Source organism: Phasianus colchicus, chromosome 22 (genome assembly GCF_987193195.1).
Source record: "Phasianus colchicus chromosome 22, bPhaCol1.hap1.1, whole genome shotgun sequence".
In the NCBI taxonomy this organism is placed as follows: Eukaryota; Metazoa; Chordata; class Aves; order Galliformes; family Phasianidae; genus Phasianus; species Phasianus colchicus.
In genome coordinates this window covers 2,797,516-2,819,265 of record NC_143457.1, presented here as the reverse complement: position 1 = coordinate 2,819,265, position 21,750 = coordinate 2,797,516, and the positions used below count along the sequence as shown (strand labels likewise).

The following is a 21,750-nucleotide window of genomic DNA, read 5'->3' as shown; positions in this document are numbered from 1 at the left end:
ACACACATTCCCAGTTACACAGCACTGCAGCCCACCTCAGGCCGTACCCAAGACTGGTGATTCACTTAAGCTCATAATTCACTCAATAACTCTCCCACAAATCCTCACCCATCATAACTTCCTGAAGAGCACTCTTTTCTTTCTGATAATACTCAGATGTTTTTCCCACATTAGGAAGCAGGCTGTAGAGCTGAGGCTGGCCTTAAGTAAAGGAGGCAATGCCTAGGGTAACACTGGGGTTGGTAAATGCTTTTTGTTCGCACTGTACCTCATTTCAGGCCCTAAGGAGATACTGAAGACAAGAGCTGTGCAAGATGAAGGTCCTCCGCAACCTTTCTGCTGTGGAAACGGCTGTCTGTGGGATGAAACGAACTCTGAGATGGGGCCCTACAGCAAAAAGGGCTCCTACCGAACCAGAGGCGGGAGCCCTGAGGGGAGCAGCTCTGTGTGGTGCGCCCTGGGCTGTGAGGGGATGAGGATGCTGCCTGACGGATTTGTGCCCTTGCAAGAGCACGGCAGGAGCCCTGAATGAAGAGATGGGACCCAGGAGGGGCTGGAGCTCCGGAGCCGGGCACTGCGGGGAAGAACAGCCCTTCTAGGGCTGGAGACTGTGGGGAGGAACGGCCTTGAAAAGCAGAGCCGCCATCGCGCCTTCCCGCCGGTAACCTTGACAACGGGTCGAATGAAGTCTCGCGAGAAATCCCTTGCCGTCTCCAACCCGCGGCGGAGAGTCTCGCGAGAATTGCTGTGAGGAGAAGGAGGAGGCGGTAGAGGCGCGGCCTGAGGTGGGAGGGGTCTGTCAAGATGGCGTCGGAGGGCGAGCTGGGCAGGAAGTGGGATCGTTGTCTGGCGGACTCCGCCGTCAAGCTGGGTAAGGGCGGGGAAGGCCTGGCGCAGGAGGAGGGCCCGGGGAGGAGCGGCGGCGGCGGCTCGGTGTGTATCCGGGGCTGTGCTCGGCAGGCTTTGCGGTGCCCGGCGGGAAGGGCCCCGTGCGGCCTTGTGCCCACCTGAGGGCCCGGGCCACGCCGCTGAGCGGCGGGCGGAACGGCGGGGGGTTGCGCAGCTCCGCCCTCACCGGGAGGACCGAGGAGCGGAGCGGCTGGAGAAAACCCAACAAGGTGACCTTGGCGGCGGGTTCAGACCCCCGCTGCTGCGACCCGGCCAGGCTGATGGCGGAGGGTCGGGTTTGACCTCTGCTTTGACACTCCTTGCGTTGAAGGTGAGTGGTGTCTGTGAGAAATGCCGTCAGTACTGAGCACGGATGGGCTGCATTGCTGTATCCATCCCTGCCACCACCTCGGTTTTGCTGTGATGGAAATTTGGGTTTAGAATTGTTTGTGTGTGAGATGGGTTGTGTTTATTAAAAGCAGTGAGCAGCGTGGCATGCTGACAGCTTTGGTGTGTGTTCTGTAGTGCAGCGTGCACGCTTTGACATTGAGCTTTCCATCCGGTGTCCCAGCACTGCACACAGCTGTGCCTCTTCTTAAAGCATTAGAATATCTTTTCTTGTTTTCTTCTCCGCTTATTTGTCCTTCAAGCTAGGGGGAATGGTTTTAAACTGAGACTGGGGAGGTTTAGGTTGGATATTAGAAGGAAGTTTTTCACACAGAGGGTGGTAAGGCACTGGAACAGGTTGCCAAGGAGGCTGTGGATGCCCCATCCCTGCAGGCATTCAAGGCCAGGCTGGATATGGCTCTGGGCAGCCTGGTCTGCTGGTTGGCGACCCTGCACATAGCAGGGGGTTGAAACCAGATGGTCGTTGTAGTCCTTTTTAACCCAGGCCATTCTATGATTCTATGACTGTGCGTGTGTCTGAGGCAATTCACGTGCAACAAAACACTGATAAGGTTTCACATCAACCTGAGAGTTTTGTGAGTGATCAGAGCTCATTTGTGTGGTTTGGTGATCTCCACATCGCTGTCTGAATGAGAGAGAGTGGTTGTGGTTTTGTGGAAAAGAAACATGGTGATGTATCACTTAAGGACATGGTTTTGTGGGTGGTATTGATTGTAGACAGACGGTTGGGCTGGGTGATCATAGAGGTCTTTTCCAACCTGGATTCTGTAGAAAGAGTGCGTCAAAGCAAATCTTTAAGTGCTCTGTACAGAGTGATATGTGTCTGATATGGGAGGTGTGGGTACCCTGTTAGTGCAAAAGTTTTTTTTTTTTTTAGGAACATTAATAATATCTGAGAAATGTGAGTGTTTATCTCTTGTTGCTCTAGTGGCCTTAAGCTTGAAAGCTGATGAGGAACTCAGGGCTTTAGTTTCCTAATACTTTTCCATTAGAAAAGATGTTTAATAATTTTAAGTAAACTGAAACTTCCATTGTTTATAACAGGCCTTTGAAAAGTGTCAAGTGCTCTGGAGCAATGTTTTGTCTTCTGAAATTCTATTCAGGTTTGCCTGACAAACATATCCAGATATGTTTATGTTTCCATACCATTGGTTGCTTTATCATAAAATATTAAGTATGCCAAATTATAAACAAGAGCTTGTTCCATGCTGCAGCTGTACATGTAGGGGTCCTTTATGTGCAAAGCCTCCTTGGGAGGCTGGAAGAAGCAGATTCAGCTTTGGTTATGATGCAGCATTCCTCTTTATCAGGCCTTTTGTTTTCAGTTGGTGTTTTCTTCTGTCCAAAAGTGCTGATGGGGGGGAAATAAGACGTACTTAAATTTCTGCACCAGAGCTCTAGGGTTTCAGCTTATCTTCACAATGGCGTTGAGTAGAGGTCTAAGTAAAATTCAGGTTTCTCAGTGCATTGCCTCAGGATGGCAGATGAGCTGCACTCTTTCTCCTCATGTGCAATAGATTTTTATTTTTGTTCTTTTAATTTAGTATCTGCAGCAACCTCTTTTATGGCAGTAACAGCAGACTGATTCACTTTGAACTTTGAAAACTGTAACACCCCAGAAAATGCCTCCTATTGCAGTTGTTACTGACAGAAGATGATGCTGGCCTTGAAAATGGATGTGGGTTGGGCAAACTGTTAACTGAATACTGGCAGCACCAACTCAGACTATCTTGGTGAAAGTGATAATTTTCTCTGCAGGAATTCAAAAACTTGCATGGTTGTGATGACTTTTTGTAACGTTACTTTTGTGTTGAACTCTCCAATAAACTCTCAAGGGTGGTTGTTATAATGGAAAGAAAATAGATGAGCTCTTTCACTTGAGAATTTTGTCAGTTATGTGAGGTGTAGGAATGGACCAAATCCTCACTTCTTTGTTGGATGCTGGCTTCTGTCCTGTGTGTTCCATCACATCCCAAGCACTAGAGCAGGAAGTACTCCTGAGCCAGCGGCTGGGAAAAAAGTGAACCTCATGGTTAGCTCTCCATTTTCCCCTTCTAGGTACTGTAACTAAAGATGGACATTCAGTTTCTAAAGCTTTGAAAGCCAGTTTTCCAGCATCTGTGAGAACTGTAGCGACCAATTTAACTCTATTTTAACTTGAGGGACGAAGGTACACTGGCAGCAGAGGAGAGTACCTTTATAAGCGAAAGTATTTTGTTAAATAATAGCTATGAGGCATATGCAGCCTGTCCTGTCCTGTATTATTAGTCTGTTAGACTTCCCGTTAGTTTCTTAAAACTGTTTGTTTGTGTTTGGCTGTGCTGTTTGTAGTTATGCTGTGCTGTTTTTGTTGGAGATGTCCTGCTACTAAAACATCCAAAATACATATTTATCTTAAGTTGTATCTTTTTTGAAATCCAGTATTATATTTTTGACCTCCTGGTCACTACTTGTATGCATCTTGTAATTCAGTATTAAAAATCTTTCTTTTTTCCTGTACAAAACAGACTTGTTGTCAGGTCTACTGAAGACAGTATTTCATTTCAAAGAGCTTGCTACTTTAAACCCCTGTGTAAAATGTCAAAGCATTGTTAAATGGGGCTTGTGTACTACTCTCCTTTTTAAGGAGACTTACATTTATTTTGCTAATGATGAGGATGAGTCTAAATCTGGCTGCAACCACAGTGTTTTGTGCACAGTGGGCTGGTTTGTGTGTCCTTGGCTAACCAAGGGGTTTCTCTGGTGAGTGATGCAGATCACACTGACATAGGCTTCGCAGAAGCCTCAACTGAATTGCTTCCAACCCTGCTGTTTAAAGGGTTTTGGTGGTGGTTTTACTTTCTCTTTGCTTTGTTTTTTAGCTAAGTGATATTTTTTGCCTCTTTATTTAGAAAGACAGCTATTTGTAAAAGACTGGCAGAGTTGTTTTTCTCTGTTAGGCTATAATTTTGGGCACATGGATATCATGTGCTGTTTTCAGAGCAAAGAGTGTGTATGTAAGTAGAGGTGGAATTTGTATGCATGTGTGCTGTTTTGTTTTGGAACTGTTGTAGTTCTACAGGATTAAATGCTGTAATTTACCTGTAACTGAAAGGTAATCTAGGAAATCTATTTACTTTTTGGCTTGTGTGTTAAGTTGCTGTGCTGACATCAGTTTATTTTTTGCAGAAGATGAATGTTTGGAAGTATGTCTGTGCTTGACCAAGATTCAGCCTGGAAGCTTGTGAAGAACTCAACATAATAATGTCCATTTTCCTCTAATCCTCTGTTTTGACATCTGAAAATAAAATGCTTCTAATTCCCATTTAATAGGAATTTTTTAAGGGAAGAAGGCACTTTCAATTGTCCTGCAACTGTTACATGATTTCTTCTGGCTTGCATCATCTTGCCTGCTTGAATAGCTGTCTCTGTTAATGGCAGGGGGAAAATGGTATTGTTTGTGTCATTCCCCAGATTGAGTTCATCAGAGAGAGTCATTGTGTGGATTGCAATGTCAGTATTTTTAAATAATCCTTCACATGGTTATGAACAGGACAAAGTCAGTCTATATAATGATAAAACTTGATTACACTTTCTGAAAACTGGATTAAACTTTGTCTAAATATACGAAAATCCTGAAATTCCTATTTTGAAGTTTCTGTCAGGTTTTGGTTTTTTTTTTTTTGCTTGGCAATTGTAATGTGCCATTTAGGCTTAGCTACCAGGACAGAAGACTTGTTTTTCATTTGGGAATTTGGTTTTAATGCTGGAGAACACAAATGTTATGCATGCACGCAACTGCATTATGATGTGCGTTATGATTTGTTTGTAACCCCAGCTTCTTTTCCTTTGTCTGTAAGGTGGCAGCTGGTACTGTTTGCCTCGTGCCACCATGGCAGGGAGCTGCAAGCTGTGCTGTAGGCAGCCCTGCTTGTGCCTTCCTCCAGCAGCTCCTGGCAATACTTCTGGTGTGCCAGGAAGCCCTAAGGAAGAACTGTGATGTCCATGTGATACTGCAGCCATTTGAAACCCCCTGACTTCATAAGATCTCCTCTGCTGGAAATGAATTCAGAGCACATCGACTTCCTCATCCTCTGCATTAGTGCATTGTTAAGGTGCCAGCTGTGCCTTTTTTGGGAGTTGGCACATGGGAACACTGTCCAGCAGAAGGGGATTCCTGCCAAGTGGTGTCCTAAATCACTTGTTAGGTCCATGAGACATGACAGCATTTTGAGGGAACAACTCCTTGCTCTTTGAGACTCACATTTAATTCTGTCTAAATCAGGGCTGCTGGTACACATTTGATAAGAATAGTCTGTTAGCAAGAGATTTGAGAATTCAGGCTGCTTTTTGGAGCGTTTCTACTATGTGTTGTCACCTCTGCTTCTTGCTACATTGTCACTGTCCCTTAGACTCAGTAATGGCGGATGTGAAGGAATATGGCTGTCAGAGATGCAGCCTTGATTTGTGCCTAAAAGCTTCATGCAGTATTAAGAAGATCTTTCTGCTGGCTGAATTATTCACAGAGCTGCTTTTCTTTTTTCTCCTTACCCTCTATAAGAGGGAAGGAAGAAATGTATATGCCTTCTTGTCTCATTTGCCAGTGTGGAGATGAAGAGTTTCTTCTTAGGCTCTGAGATTGAGCAGCTGTGACCGTGTAGGGATCACGGACTAAACTTGATACTCCCTGCTGCACTCAGTCTATGTGCAGAAGTGCTGATGTCTATCTAAGGTTTGCATCTGGGCAGCAGTTAAACTGCAGGAGTGCTTAAGGGTGAAAGCGGCCCCTGAAAGCATGTCAGCATTTTCATATTATATGGGTGTTTGGGTATTTTTATTCTGTCTTTCCAAGTATTCTGTGTTACTGCAGTCAAATGCTACAAGAAAACAAAACATACTTTTTCCGGCTTCTTCCTCGAGCACTCGGGGTATGGTTTCACTGTGTTTTCTTCCAGTGTCCTTGCTCATTTTTCTGTCTACAATGTAAACAGTCCACGCAACAGGGGAGATGAGAATGAAAGCTTGAAGGTTGGTGTTTGAAGAAAATGTGACTCCTGCCATGAAAGACCTAGCAACGAGTGTGCTTGGAATTAATTTTCTCTTGGTAAATCAGTGGTTGCGTGCTCTCAGCCTTCAACTGGTGCTTAGCCATGCCCTGTAATGCTCCAGTGTGCAAAGAAGGCTCACTTTTGCACAAGTTATCTGTGTACATAGTCAAAGTCTTTTTTTTTAGGACCGAGGTGGGGGGAGGTTAGGATGGGACATCCTAACAGGAAGGAACAGGAAGGAAAGGATACTTGGCGAGCAGCCTCTTCTGAATACTTTAATTTTACTTAAGTGTTTAAAGCAAATTCTGTTGCTGCTGAGCTGATGCTTGCTTGATGCTCAGGCCTGTGGATGAGATGTGCCATTAAGCCTCGAAGCTGTTGCTGTCACAGAAACCAACTGAGCTCCATAGATTTTTCTTGATTGAAATGGGCTGGGAAGCAATCTCTGGTAGAACAAGTCCTTCACTGCTTCTGTTGAGTCCAGTCTGCATGGAGGTGCTGCTTTGTTACAACAAAAAGCCAAATTCCAGCAGTTGCTTCCTCATTTTACTGCGGTCACTTAGAAGAACTAAGTGTAAAATAACAGAATCTGAAGGAGAGCCTGAAGCTTTGTGTTTGGGAGAGGAAAATCATCTGATGACCAAAAAAACCCCCAAACTATTAAGTAATTGAAAACCTTCCAGCTGCTATAGTAACGACGACACATTGCCAGATGTCAGCAAGCATTTTAATCCATCTATCTTAAAGCTTCGAGCTATTGGAGGAAAGGCTGCCTAGGTGTGGCAGCCTTCATAGCTGCTTCAGCCTGCAGCTACTTGGGTCGATAGGAAAGAATTGTGTGGTGTCACTGCTGGAGGCACTGCTGATTAAATTTATAGAAACAGCTTTTCCCAGATGTTCTTCTGGGGGCAGAAACCTCTCCTGAAGATCTGTGTTTCTCTACGAGACACTTGTAGGATGTTCTATTGGGAATGCAGCGCGTGCTCTTCTGTGTATTAGATTGATTTGAGGTACCCTGATGTTTTTCTTGGAAGGTGGGGGAGCCAAAAAAGCAGAAATAAAAGTTTCCAAGAGCAGGTTCTCTGCCTCACACCAGTTCTGTGTGGCTGCGCCCCTCTGTGCAGCCGGGGAGCGCAGTGCAGTGTCCGCAGAACTACCCTGTCCTCTGCTGACACTGACTGTAAATGAGTTTAAGCTGAGATGATAGATGGAGGGTGGAAGAGGCTGCTTTCCTAGTTAAACATTTTAAACTGTCAGAGGAGGTGAAAAATGTGTTGTACCCTTTCCTGTGGCCTTTTATTCCAAAGAGCCTGTCATGCAAGAGAGGGAGGGAAAACGTGCCCAGTGTGGCTCAAGTCCTTGGCTTTTCCATGTTTGTTTGTTTTTATTGTAAGGTAAACCTTTCATGTTTTATTGTTCTGAAGCTCAAGCCTGGCCTAGAGGTGCTGCTCTTTAGTAGAAACAGCTGCAGACCCAGTGTCCCCTGGTCAGGTGGGAGGCTCTTTGAAGCAACGTGTTGCCTCTTTAAAAGGAAATTGAGCATGTGAGAACTTAAACCTGTAAAACTCATCAAGGGCTCTGCCATTGTTTATCTCTGGTGTAACTTTATATAGAATTAAAGTAAAATGCATTACTTGGCTTCCAAGAAAAGATGGTTCAGCTCCCCCTTGGTCTTGGAGACGCAGGAAATGACCACATAACCACAAATACTTTCTAGTGGAACGAAGATGAGTGACAAACTGTCCACAGAAATAGATTCTTAACCAGATGGGCTAAGAAGTGAAATGTAGCTCAAGCTTCTGGTTTGAAGTTAAAACCAGTGTTTAAACCAACCAAGAAAAGAGCAAATGTTATATAAGCAGAGGCTACATGAGAGGGCAGATCTGAGCTCTTCTTATTGATAGGGGTGTTGGGGTCAGCCACAGCTTTCAACACAGGTTGTTGCTTTTCCTAACCAAGGAATGAAATGAGCCTAACTGCTTTTGGGAATGGGTATGATAATGGACAACTTTTTGGGCTTTGCTTCTCAGGTTTCCTTCTTGTGCAGAAAACAAAAAAAAAAACCACAAAACGTTACCTGGCAGATCTGTATTTCTCTGTAGTGTTTTCATTACTTAAAGCAAGGCCCTGGCTAATTTACCATCATTTTTCTTAACCAGTCAGCCATTGTACTTACCTTCCTGCCCAGTGGGGTGGAGTGATAGCATCTAAAACTCACACTTTGCATTTTCATTGCAAAGAGAAATGCCAACAGGAAGCAGGGCTGGTGGTGTTTGTGCAGAGCCCTCACGACTGGGGGTGTGATTCTCACTTCTGAAGGAGGGAGGTGAAGAGAACTCCAGATAATGAAGATTTCTGAATGTGGTTGGAAAGAATAGTATTAACTACAGCTGCTTTTGTATTGTAGCCATTTTAAGACAAGAACGTAACTGGTTTAGCACCACACTGCTAAGAAGAAATGTGGGTTTGACTGGTAATGGTGTCTGGAAAATGTGGTGACATTAGAAACTGCTTGGGCTGTGCATTGAGATGATGCAGAGTTTGTCATCCTTTAAATCATTTCTCATTGATTAGCTAAACTGTTTGAATTGGCAGAGAGAATCTTCTCTTGGACTGGAAGCATGGGACTGGTATTGCTCACTGCAGGACAGGCCTTCTGAATGGGCAGTTCACACAGTCAGTCCTGAATGGGCAGTCCTCAAAACTGAATGTGACTTCCTCCAGAAAGTGGGATTGTGACCCGCAGGACAATAGCTGCAAACAAAAAGGCAGTGTGTTGTAGGAAAAGGCAGTCAGGAAGGCAGGCCAGAGGGCCCGACAGTTGTCCGTTGGATGAATTCTTGAAGATAGTAATTATCCCTAATAGCATAAACATTCTGCTAGAGCCAGCACCAGCTGTTTTATAGCAAAGGTGCAGGAGGAAGGCTCTGCCTGGGGAGGGGGAGTGGAGAGCTTAGCAGGGATGAACTGCTGCTCTTCGTAATGCCTGATGTCTCTTCCAGTCCAAGCAGAAATGCCAGTCACATCCAGACACAGGATGAGTAGTTAGCTGTTAATATGACATTCCCTCGAGTGCTGCATCTCTTACTGTCTGAAGTGCAGACCTCTGAGGAGCTGAGACTTTTTTCTTTTAGCTGTGCAAGTGATCAGAGTGAAAACCTGACCTTCTGTGAAGTGCTCGAAAACGTCTGGGGGAGTTATGTCAGCACGGCTTGGCAGGTGGTCAGAGTTCTCTGCCATGGCATGTTTTGTGAGCCTGCTCGGAGCTGTAATGAGCTGGTAAAGCAGTTACCTGTAGTGCAACCAGAGCTCATGAAAACGTGTAGTACAATGAAAAGAGTTCTCATTGCTCTGACTGCCAGCTCTTGGTAAATATGGACAGAAGTCCTAGTGGGAGAGTTAACTTAGGGAGTTTTGTTCTATAGTCATCTCTTCTAATGCTTAAGGATTGTTAATCAGTGAAAAGCATGGGATGCTTAATATACAAGCTAGTGCAGTGAATATTGCTTCAATCTGTGACTGAGCCACCATTAGTGGACTTTCTGCAAAGAAAAAAACTTTCAAGAGGAAAAGGATGGTTAAGGAAAAAATATATAAAAAAATATACATAGCAAACAAAACCCACTTAAAAAAGAACTTTACTCCTTATATGCCAAGAGGGCATAGGATTCTTTGGCACTGTTCTGTGCACAACCCACTTAGTAATGCATTCAGCAGGAGCTGAAATAAAGGTCACATGCTTTTTGGACTATTCACATGGGGAAAAGAAAAGTAGTATCCTTTAATTAATAAAAGTATATTCTTAAGTTAGATTTCTTATATTGAAAATCCTGTATTAACAGGATGTGTTTGCTGCAAGACAAACCTGAAACTGCTGGGTATTTTTTTTAGTGAGCTTATGCATGCGTGACTGATTTATTTTTTCTTAAAAACATTCTTTTCCTTCTGCACCTTATCTGAAATTCTTGTCTTGAGTGGATATAATTAAGGGTAGAATTTAGCTGCTGAACTCAGACTTTTCACCGTTATATTTATTGGGTTTTGAGAGGAATTTTGCAGACTTGCCTGAATTCTTACAAAAAATCACACATGCACCTTCCAAAGAAAGCAAAAATGATTTTTAAATATGCCAGCTGAGTTCTTTAATGGTGCCGGGTGAATGCTTTCAACTGCTGCAGTTATTTCTATATATATAGGATAGGGATGTGAAAAGTCACTCACTCCTTTAAATGTGTTTAAATATGCTCCAAAGTGAATGCTGTGGATGTGAAAGATAAGCAGCCCAGAGCTTGCTTTTGCAAGGTATAGAGTAACACAGAGCTTCACGTTCTGCTGCCCTCAGGCCACACGTTGAAGTAGTTAACGTAGCGAGATAAACGAAATACAATAAGATATTCATCTGCAAAGTCTGAAGCTCCAGGACACAATAAGTTTTCATTTAAGCCATTCCCATTTACTGACAATGAGCCAAATAAATCATAATTCCACATTGTGAATTGGGCCACAAATTCAGAAAATTTTCTCAGTTTGTTTCTCAACTCCTTTTGATTATAAAGTTCTTACATATGTTAGGATTCTAATTTGAATGAGCTGCATATAATTACTGAAGAAAGTAAGAATTCTTTGTTTCAGCACACCAAACAAAAGTGTTCTGAAAAGCAATTCTGAAACAACTGCGCTCTGATATTCCTGAGTCAGAACAAAGAATGACTGCAAAGAACTAAATAATTTTTCATCTCTTTGTGTCATCTGAGGTCTTACTCGCTATATTTCTTCTTACAGGTGCTGGATTTGGGTTAGGAATTGTTTTCTCAGTCATCTTCTTCAAAAGTAAGTGCACTGCAGTCATCTTGATGGCTTGCTTTCTTAGCTTTTGTCTACCATAGCTGCAGTTTGAAACAGAGTAATTTTTGAGGCATGTAGAACTTAATGAAGGCGTTAAACAACTCATTCATTATCAAGTTGAAATGAAGTTACCAAAGCTTTTGACTGTTGGGTAACAGAGCCATTGTATGTGGCATTTCTAAACTACTGTGCTCAGCTAAGTTCTGCAATTGCAGGAAATGCTGTGCCAACTTAATCTTAGTGTTTATGTAATAAGGCTGTCATTTTCATATGAAATTAATGGCTTTCCTTGTTGTTTTTGTTTTTGTTTTTACCTTCTGTTCTTCTCTTCCCACAGGAAAGACGTGGCCTATTGCATTTGGGTCTGGGATGGGGTTAGGAATGGCTTATTCCAATTGTCAACATGACTTCCAGTCTCCATATCTTCTCCATGGTAAATTTGTAAAAGTAAGTATCAATACCAGTTATTAGGAACTGCTAGTAGCTTTGTGTAAGTTAGCATTGAATGGTACATCTAGACAATGTTTAAATGGATGTTTGTTTTACTTGATAGTAGAAACTTGTTGTACTGGAGGGGTTGGGTTCCCTTGCTTGTTAGAAGGCCTTATAAATGTATTGCTAAGCAGTAAAATTTAGACTGAATACATAACAGTAGTGTAGAAGTTCCTGCAGGTGGGTTTTCCTACCATAAGAAAATCCGAGTAATAATAATAGATAATAGGAAAGTAAAAACAAAAACAACAACAAATTAACAAATTAATTCTGTCTTGAGCCTTTGAAATAGACAGTGCTGGAAGAAAGTGGAAGTCATGTCAAGTAGATCTGCCTGTGGAAGTTGATCTGTGATCTTTTTGCAGCAGGAAAACATGAATCATTTCTAAGTTCTCATGACTTGTTTGGCTGGATAATAAAACCAGGACATTGTACATTACAATGTTTCTAAAGAGAATGATTTAAATAACTTCAGTATTGTCATTGACCACACTGTGATAAAAATATTTAAAAATAAATTAATTAGTAGGAATTATCTTTACTAAGAAGCTGCCATTGCACTCATGGTGTATTGAATCCAAAGACCAACTCATTCATGTTATTTTTATTTCTTTATGTGTAGAAGTTGGGACTGTTTTTCTGGTAACTTGTTGCCTCTTAAAACAAAACAAAAACGGGGGAAGGAGCAGTATTTTGGATCTGCAAAGCAATACAGTGTGAGAAGCACTGCAGATACCAATGGAGAGCCACCCACTGGGTGTTGGTGGTTATGTGAGTACTGCAGAAAGTACTGAGGTAAAATGTTCTGCCTGGGACATTTCATGGTCTGTAAACAGAATGCAGAAATTGACACTGATTCATTTTTTCTTCTAATGAGGGAGGCTTGATGGTATTGTTAGGCTTTATCTGAATGCATCTAGAGGTGAGAGGTGGAAGTTGAGTCCAGTCCTCCTTAGATTTACTTGGCAGATGAGCTTATGCTAGCCTTACCAGGCACAGCTATCTGTGGTTATCTCCAGCTGCCCCTTAAGAAAGGGAAGTAATAATAAGCTTCTTGAACAGCTACTTCAGAAAAACAGAATTTGGATAACGAACCAGAGCAACTGTGACTTAGATCCAGCTGATACAACATTGCCAGCTATGGCCCAGTGCTGCTCCAGAATCAGAAGTCTGTGTATAATTCTTCTGGCCACATTTGTTCATTATGCAGAATTGCATTAGCTTTGTATGCCATCCTGAGCATATTCCTCCAGTTTACATTCCTAAAAAGAAATTGGAACAAAATGTCTATAGCTGCATGTGGAGGATGAATGCCCTGCATACACGTTCTGAGAAAGCATTGTTCATTCAGCAATGCTTGTTACTAAGGATGTTGAGCAACAGAAAACTGACTTTCAGGTCAGCCTAGTAAAGGATTTTGTTTGGATTAAGGACTAATCTGTGCTTTGGAGCAAGGGTGGTCCTTTGGAGCATGAGGTAATTGAAAGGACACTTCACAGAAGAAGCGCAGCTGCCTGCATGGCACAAGACTAGACGAGTAGTTTCCAGCACACTGTCTCCACTAACTCTCTCTGGCACAAAGAGGCTGAACATGCTGAGAGGGAAGATGCAGACGAAGCCATCTAACAGTTAATGCCATTAATTCTCTCCAGAATGTCGTGTCATGGATAATGGATCCAGGGTTATTACAACAAAATTATTTCATTTCACTTGGTTAGGAGCATGGAAAATATTGTTGCATTATCACTCATCTGTTTCTTCCTAGAAAATACTGTTGTAACTGAAGTCTATAGGACTTTCTTTTCAAAACTTAGTTTTTTTCCAAATGCTAACTTCTAAAAATGTGAGTTCTGCAAGAAAAATCAGCTTTATTAAGGGAGAAAAATGTAATGTGGATCAACTTGAATGAAATGATTTCTAGTTTTGTGACCTGTCACGTTCATAAGGTCACGGGATAACTGAAGTTGAAAGGGCTTCAGGAGGTCACCTAGGCTAACCTCCAAGCAGAGCCAGCTGTGAGGTCAGAGCAGGTTGCTAGGGGCTTTATCCAGTCTGAATTCTTGATTCTTCAGGATCAAGGTCTTAATTCTGAATCCTATGTGAGAATGAGAGAGGATGGAGAACCTTCGTGATAGCAAATAGTTGGAGATTCCAAAGTGACAGTGCACCCACCCTAAACTGGATCATCATCCTGCCCACTGAGTCAGTAAACTGATCATGAAGCACTGACACCAATTCAGGAGTCATTCATCTACAGCAAGAGACTCACACAAAATGCAGTAAAATTCTAATCTGTGATCATAAGATTCTGAGGGTTTTAAGTCATTTGATCAAATGGGTTTTACTGTGACTTCAGCTGATTGAAAATCAACATCCAGCAAGTATTTCAAAGCTTAAAACTGCGTAGCTGAGAATTACGTGACTTAGATGTCATTGCAAAATGAAAACATATACAGATCAAACACCTGAAAAATGACTTAGCATGCACAAAAAAAATGACAAAAAAACTCCACCACTGTACTTTGATAACAGCATGGATTATATTGATGTACTACAGTACAAGAAGTTCAGCCATTGGAATCTTTTCTCCCACCTTTGTGGCTTTAATTTCTGTCTGATATCTATTCAATCCATAAATAGTTAAATTGAACAGTTTGGTTTTTTTTTTTTAAGTACCCAGCTAATCAGAACAGAGGCTTATTTGCACAAAAGCATGGCATGTTGCTGGTATGAAAATAGCTGTGTAACTTCTCCCTATTCAGCTTCACAGCCTAGCAAAAGATGAAAACATTAACCTACCTTCTGGAAATGTTACAAAGCTAAGAGGCTTGTTTTACATCGTGCAGCACCTTCCACATGAAGAACCCAAATGGCTTTTTAATAATATAAGCCTTCTTACTTTACAGGAACAGTGACTAATGACTAAGGCTATCCCAGTGGGAAGGAAGGAGAAATCAATGATTATTCCTCAGGAATACTGAAGTGCGCCTGGAATAAGCCAACATTCTTCAGTAATGATCACCAGTAACTCTTTATACTCCAACAAACTGTTTCTGTACACGAAACAAAGTTCTGTTTCTTGTTTTGTATCTTGTGTCTGGAAAGTGCAAGGAAGAGCTCTTCTGGGAAATAAATAAAACAAAAATGGCCTTCTCTGGTGTGTTGACTTTGTATGTGAGTGCAAGAGAGAGAGAGAGAATGGAAGGGGAGGACTTCATTTTGAGTACCTAGCAGCAGCTGTGACCACCTGGGTAAAGCCTCTCTGAGTGCTCTTCAGAAAAGACAGCCGTGGTATGTTGCTCTCCACTCTTGAAAGGCAGCCCCATCTAACATACAGTTCAAAGAAGCATTCCCACCTCATAAATCATCCACTAGACCCCTGCTGCTTGTGCTGGTGTTTGGAGAGGAATATAAATATTCCTATGTCCTGTTTGCGCAGTTGCCCTTCAAAACTGGAATTTTTGTCCTCTCCAAAGAGGCAGAACAGAAAAGAGCAAATCCCAACTGTGTGGCTGACTCAGCTAGCCAACGTTGTCCCTTTGTAGCTTTGAGTCATGGGGTGAGCCAAGCTTGGAACTTCCTTGGTATGGTGGGTGAATTAAACAGACGCACATGCCGCCTGGCTCAGAGCTTACGTTTCAGGTTTGATTGTTTTTTCACCCCTCTTCTGTTGGGAGAACATTTCAGTGTCTGGGAGTGGGTCACAAATATTTAAATCTCTTTATTGCCTTGGCAAGTTACTGCTCCAAATGCTCCCTTCTGTTTTACATTTACCCTACTCCTTGTAAATAGTTGTTAGCGTGCAGCCTACTGTCTACTTCTAACTTGAGGTCTTCGCTCTTTTACTCAGCACAATTTCCTAGCAATTGAGATGGTTCTTAAGGACCCCTGTTCTTCCTCCCATGCTTGCTGCAAGGTATAGATGCATGCGTCCCAAGACAGAAAGGAAATTGTAAAGGTTGATAGGGAGCTTTCCTCTCTTGCAAGCCTGTTCTGCTGCGTGCAGGCAAACAGAGGAGTGACAACTCCTCTCCAGAAAGGGGAGACAATGGAAAACAAGCTGCACAATATTTGTTTTTCAAACTGTGCCAAGAAGGGAAGGAGACAGACTGAGGGACAGTCAGAGTTCAGAGAGCTTGAGAAGCTCCTTACCTTGCAGAGCAGCGTCACTGAGATTTGGCTTGAGTGCTCTAGCAGTCCTGCACTCCCACAGCCCCCTGGGTGCCTGTGTATGGATTGTGCACACTGAAGAAACATGTTGAGCTGTGCCCAGAGTCAACAGAAGCTGGAGAGCTAGCCCAGAGCAAGGGACTTATGAAATAAAATTGCTTTCATGCCAGAGCAGCGTTAAATTCTGTCAAAGCATGATACCATCCAGGATCAGTGCTTGAGCATGTCCTTGTTTTTCCATCTCCTCCCTTGCCGGACTGCGTTCATCCATCAGGTCAAAACAGCTTATTGGAAACAGAATCTCTTCCCAATTTTGAATCATTTTATCTGGCCCCAATTTTTAATTGGAACTATGTATTTTGGAGCCATAGCTCCTCTGTGGTTTGGAAAGTGTTTTTATTGAGTTCTGTGCGTGTGTGCTGCAGTGCTAGCAGCCTGGGAAGCCAACAGGTTCAGCTGGAGAGAAGAGCATCAACCTGGGTAAGAAACAAGAGAACCAAAAGTGGCAGCGACCCTCAGAATATGACTGTCAACATGCAGAAAAGCTTTAGCCAATGTTCAGTGAGAAATGACTGGTTTGGATTTGCACAGCTGCCTTGCTTCTTGTTATTTATATTGTATTTTATATATATATGCCTACATAACTTGTGCACAGTCAGCCTGTATCTATTTTGGTGTGATTAAAATTGCATTATTCAAACCCTCTTTTTGAGCCTGTCCATGTAAGCTGTACAAAACTTGTGAGGACAAACCTCCTCTATGAGAATGAGACCATACTGTTCTCAACTGAGGTTGGAATAGGAACAGTTTCCTGCTGCTTGATTTCTAATTACATAAATGGAAGGGGAAAAAGTGGAAATTCTAAGTACCAAGTGGCATGTTAAATTTAGTAGAATACACTCATCTGGAAACTATCACATTTTTCCTTCTTTCTTAAGCCTGCTGAAATCATTTCTTCATCTAACTGTGGTGTGATTTGGATCGGTACCAAAAAGTGCAAGCAAGATAGGCCTAAAATGTCAGGTGTCCCTACCCAAAACTTAATGACACCTTTTAGTGAAGAAGTTACTGTGTCACCCTGATGTAATTTTAATGGGAAAACTGAATATGCCGTGAATAAAGAAACCATATTTCTATCCGAGAAAAGGAAAAAAAATAAAAGTAGCTGTTTGCTGAATAGAACTGGTTTTGAACATTTAACAACTCCCTAAGTGCTCGACTGACCACAAATCTAACTCTTAACAGCTTGATTAGATGTCTGCTGAGGCTTCGAGATGGATAAACAAGTCACAGAAAGCAGAGACTGCAGAAAAAAATATCAAGCTGCTTTTCTATTGTTTATCTGAGTTCTTCATGTTTGATCAAGATACCGTCATTTCTTTGTATTTCAGTCATGCCTAGGAGCCCTTGCCAAGGTCAGGACCTTGCTGTAAGAAGTGCTGCACACACAAATAAAAATTAGGCTCTGCCACGGAGAGTTTACAAACTAAACAGATAGGATTAAGGGGGGTAAAAATGGTTTGTAGTTCCCATTTTAGAAATGGGAGATGCTGGAGGGAATGTGGCATGCTGCTGGGACTCTGATTGCAGTCTTCAGCCATTGCCTCCATCAGCCTTCCTTTCTGACTGCTTTTTCACTTGGCAGGTCGTGGAATCTCAGAGGAAGGCTGCCCTCTTCACAGTCTGGGAGTCTGCAGAAGGGTATGTTCTGCAACTGTCTGCTATCCTGACATTGCCTTCAGTTCTTCATAAAAAATACCTGATGAATTAGGAATTCTGCTTTACTGTGAACTTAAGTAACGGAGGGAGGAGATGAATAGGGGCCCACAGATACCCCAGTAGGAATGGGGGGAACCATAGGGACCCACAGATACGATGTGAGACCCATAGGAAAGGGGGGCATGCATAGGACCCATAATAAAGGGGGAACCCATAGATGTAGGGCCCTTCATAGATGGAGCATGCCTCAAAGATGGGGGGAACCCATAGATATCCCAGTAGGAATGGGGAGGGACTGATAGGATCCAGAATGACCCATAAATGTGGAGCTCCCCACAGATCCAAAAAGAATGGAGGGAAGCCATTCCAACAAGACAATGCTTCTCAAGTAATAGAAGTGATAATGGCATCATTCAGCTCTTGCGGAGGGTTCACAAGGGTGATTCTCCAAAGGAGAAAGAACTGGTTTTCAAGATGTTTTCATTGGGTTCCCTCGATTTTGCAAAGCAATGCAAAAAAATGCACAAAGACACTTGTTTGGAAAGGCAAGCAGCAGGTGTATGAATGGACTAAAGGAGACTGTAGTTGTTGCAGTGATTTCTAGTTAGAGCATGAGCTCTTCTGCTTTAGCTAAAAAAGTGAGGCTAATGGCAGAGCTGGAGAAGACGTGATCATTGACCTGCTCAGAAGACCACTTTTTTCAGCAGGCACTGCTGACCCTCCCTTCTGCTCTGGGCTGGCTGGGTTTTGTTGATTTGCCTTCCTACCACACACATCCTAACAGTAAGAAGTGAACAAACTTTTCCTTTTTTTTTCCTTCCCCATCTTCCATTCCACCTCTGCCTTTGTAAAAGGGACTGGTGTGAATTTTGGCACACTAACACCAGTAGGCAGCTGTGTGCAATGTGTACAGTGTCTTAACTGCCCTGATGGCCCAGCCTATGGCCCACCCACAGTGAAATACTTAACTGAGACAAGCTAAAAGGGAACAGAGTTTATGGAAATTCAGCTGTGGATCTGTTTCTCTGGTGACTTCTGGCTGTCAGCACTTAGCTGTACTGCACTGCTAGCCATTTAAAGCTGGATATTCCTTGTGGTGGTGGATACCCACCTCCTGTTGCTTATAAAGATGCTGAGAAAGTTGTTGGTGACTAATAAATCACTCGTCATCTATAGTCTTTATTGGTCCTGCTTGTAAAGACTCCAGCTCTGGGTTAGAAGTGTATATCCCTTCCTAGAAAAGGTCATGCCCTTATCAGTTCAAATTCAGTTCATAAATCTCTTGTTATATGAAGGAGTGTGTTTCTTTTTAGAAGTTTAAGACAGAGAACTCTTCCTCCCCCTCAGTGTTGCATTTGAAGTAGCAGTGACTAAAAGCTTAACCCAAGACCCTTACTAATCCCATGAGCCATGTGGTCCCTGAGGATTTAGGAGCCCAGTTGTGATAGACAGCACCTCGGTTTTGTCCCCTGTAGAATGGAAGCAACAATATTCTTCCCTCTTGGCCATGGTTTTGAGCCCTGCTTCACTCAGAGGTGAGATTCAGCAATTTGAGGATGCCAGAAGGACAAGGCACAGGTGCAAAAATGGCCAGAATGGTTCTTGGACAAACTGGCATCAGGAATGTGCACTGAGAGAAACTGTTCTTATAGCTGTAGGAGGTGGCTGGATTAAAATATGGAGCTGACTTCATGGAAGGGAAGAAAAAAAAAAACCCACAGGAGCAGGGTTTGTTAATGGGGAGAGGTACAGTGAGAAGCAGTGAGACTGCAGCTTGACCCCTGCAGCTGGGAGTGAGGCACTGGATTATAAGCAGTGAGACTGGGGGAAGCAAAGCCAGCAGGGGAATGGGTGCATTTTTCAACTCTCAGTGTCTGAAATGCAAGTTTCAGTGCTTGACATGGGAGTAACCGGGTGAAGTCTAATGACCTGTAACACACATGGATTCATATCAGATGATCTAACTGTTCGTGTTGGCCACAAATTCTACTGAACTTCCAAGGCTGTAAAGGTTGACTGCATTGTTCTGATCTCTGTCCCACGGCTTAATCTGGTATGAACTAAATGCAGACATTTTTCAGCTTCAAGGACACTGTTAGACACTCCCTGAAGATGTCCCTGGCATGCTTCTCAGATGTAAGACAACCTATTTCTATGCTGATCGTGGCTGCTTTGTTCTCCCAGCTCCTCCCTTTCGCCTGCTTTCTCTTCCTTGGTTTGGTTTGAAGGAATAGCTGATGGTGTGTGCTTTTTTTCCCCTTTTCTTCTGGGCACAGGGCCCGTTTTTTGTTTAGTTCTCTCTGAAGTTTACATGGTGTCGTAGATAAGCACTCAAGAGCTGAGGTATTTCATGCATCAATAAATGCATCTTTGGATGATGGACATCAGCCTGGGGCTGCAGGAACTGAACTTGCTGGGTTCTCCTATGCCTGAGAAGTAATTCCCTTAAATCTTTGGGAGCATCCTGGTAGGCGACATGCTTGTGGGAGGCTGTGGTTTACTATCGGCTCAGCTGTGGATTTTATATCCATATTAGGTATAAATAGAGGTGGGCTGGCAGATAGAGAAAAGGTCACTGTGACTCCTCGGAGCACAGGATGAGCCTCTAATGATTTAACTGAGGCTTCAGTGTTAACTCTTGTCATACCCCAGAGGAGCGGCTGAAGCAATTCCTATCAATGGCACTGTTAGAAAAATTAAAAACAGAATAGTGAAAAATGGCTCAAGACCTCTTGGCATGTTGAAGAAAGCAGTGACAAGCCAAGACTTCTGGCTGTGTCCCCTGGCAAGTTGTCTTCAGTTCCTCACCAGCTGCAATAGAACTAGCTGCTTCACATACTCCAAAATCACGCTCCTGCTTCGGGGCAGGAGGGGAGGGAGGGAATGAAAGCAAATTGCTCAGGGTCCCACGTTATGGTGAGGTTAGCAGCCACACCCTCAAAAATATGAAAATCCTGTTATCACCTTAAGGACAATATTTGCATTTACCTTCTGTGAGGTGTGGGGAGTGGGAGAAGAGCAGTTCAAGCTATTAGTGAACACGTATTCATCCTTTTTTTCTCCCTTGCCCTCTTTTAAAAAGAACGTTCAACAACTCTGGTGGCACCAGGATTGAAGAAACCAGGACTTCAAGCCTTCTGATTTCAGGTGTTTCTCTTAAAGGCCACTGAATTTGCCTACGAGCCTCTTCCCATGCAGCAGCAGCACAGTACTGCTGTGGGCTGAGTCACCCCACTTCAGGCAGGCGCTGGTTTCCTTTTGGTAATGTGCAAAATGTTCCCTGTGCACATGTGTATGTTCTAAGTCTGTGCTGCTGGTTGGCAGTTTGGTGCCAGAACTGTCTCTAAACACAAGCACCTATTGTGACGAGACCCTGGGCTGGGGCCATCAGGCAGCACTGCAAAGAAAGCAATTAATAGAACAAGAGGATTGCAGTTAAGGTGGTTATCGGGGGGGTTTAGCTGGTTGGAATGGAGTCAGAGGGAAATGATATTTTGGAAATGGAAGGGGAAAAAAAGTTTGAACTCTCAGGGAGGAGGGCACCTGCGAATGAAGCCCAGCCTTCGTCGCAGCCTTCCCAGGTAGAAACTATCCCTGCAGACATGGGTTGAACTGAAGAGTTTTGCATGACCTGAGTTGCTGGGGAAGCGAGAGTGGGAGGGACGGAGGGGCCTAGCATGCCTGCCAGCGGGAGCAATTGGGCAAGGTGGAAAGAAAAGCAATTAAACACACTTGGACTTGCTCGCAGATGGGAGGGGTACTTTGTTTTTTACTGCTGCCCCAGGGCCCCAAAATGCATTTGCACGGCACTGCAGAGAAACCACTAATCCCAGTCACCGAGGGGAGGGAGCAGGACTTTCTCGTTTTCTCCTGCATGCCGAGCAGAGCATCGGGACCCCCGTGGCAGGAAGGCTGATGGGATTAGAGGAAACAGCTGGCTCGAGTCTCACCCTGCAGGAGCTCACATTCCCAGCACTCGAGAAGAGAGGAGCGCCCCGTGCTGAGTCGCATTCCAGGTCTTTTGCTGAGCCCAGATGTTTTCTAATGAGCTCGATGATAAATCCTTTTCCCTTACTCCTGAGCACAGACCCTGCCAGCCCAGTCTGCCCATATGTCCTGCTTTTCTGCACATCTTTTGTGCGTATTTCTGTGTGTTGAGCTTCCTAGTTCACACCAGCTAACCCAGAGAAAGGCACTGCAA

At 43.4% G+C, this 21,750-nt stretch overlaps 1 protein-coding gene across 1 annotated transcript; it reads left to right on the top strand.

Moving 5' to 3' along the window:
- Positions 1 to 719: 719 nt before the first annotated feature.
- On the top strand, positions 720 to 16,530 carry MICOS10 (mitochondrial contact site and cristae organizing system subunit 10). Its single transcript, XM_031613368.2, has 4 exons — positions 720 to 871; positions 11,106 to 11,153; positions 11,506 to 11,615; positions 14,567 to 16,530. Exons 1-4 carry the CDS (start codon positions 805 to 807, stop codon positions 14,573 to 14,575), a joined length of 234 nt encoding a protein of 77 aa, XP_031469228.1. The 5' UTR covers positions 720 to 804; the 3' UTR covers positions 14,576 to 16,530.
- Positions 16,531 to 21,750: the final 5,220 nt, after the last annotated feature.

Coding starts and splice junctions, on each gene's coding strand:
- MICOS10 (XM_031613368.2), top strand. CDS start 805: ATGGCGTCGGAGGGCGAGCTGGGCAGGAAGTGGGATCGTTGTCTGGCG. Junction 872..11,105: donor GGACTCCGCCGTCAAGCTGG/GTAAGGGCGGGG, acceptor TTCTTCTTACAG/GTGCTGGATTTGGGTTAGGA. Junction 11,154..11,505: donor CTCAGTCATCTTCTTCAAAA/GTAAGTGCACTG, acceptor CTCTTCCCACAG/GAAAGACGTGGCCTATTGCA.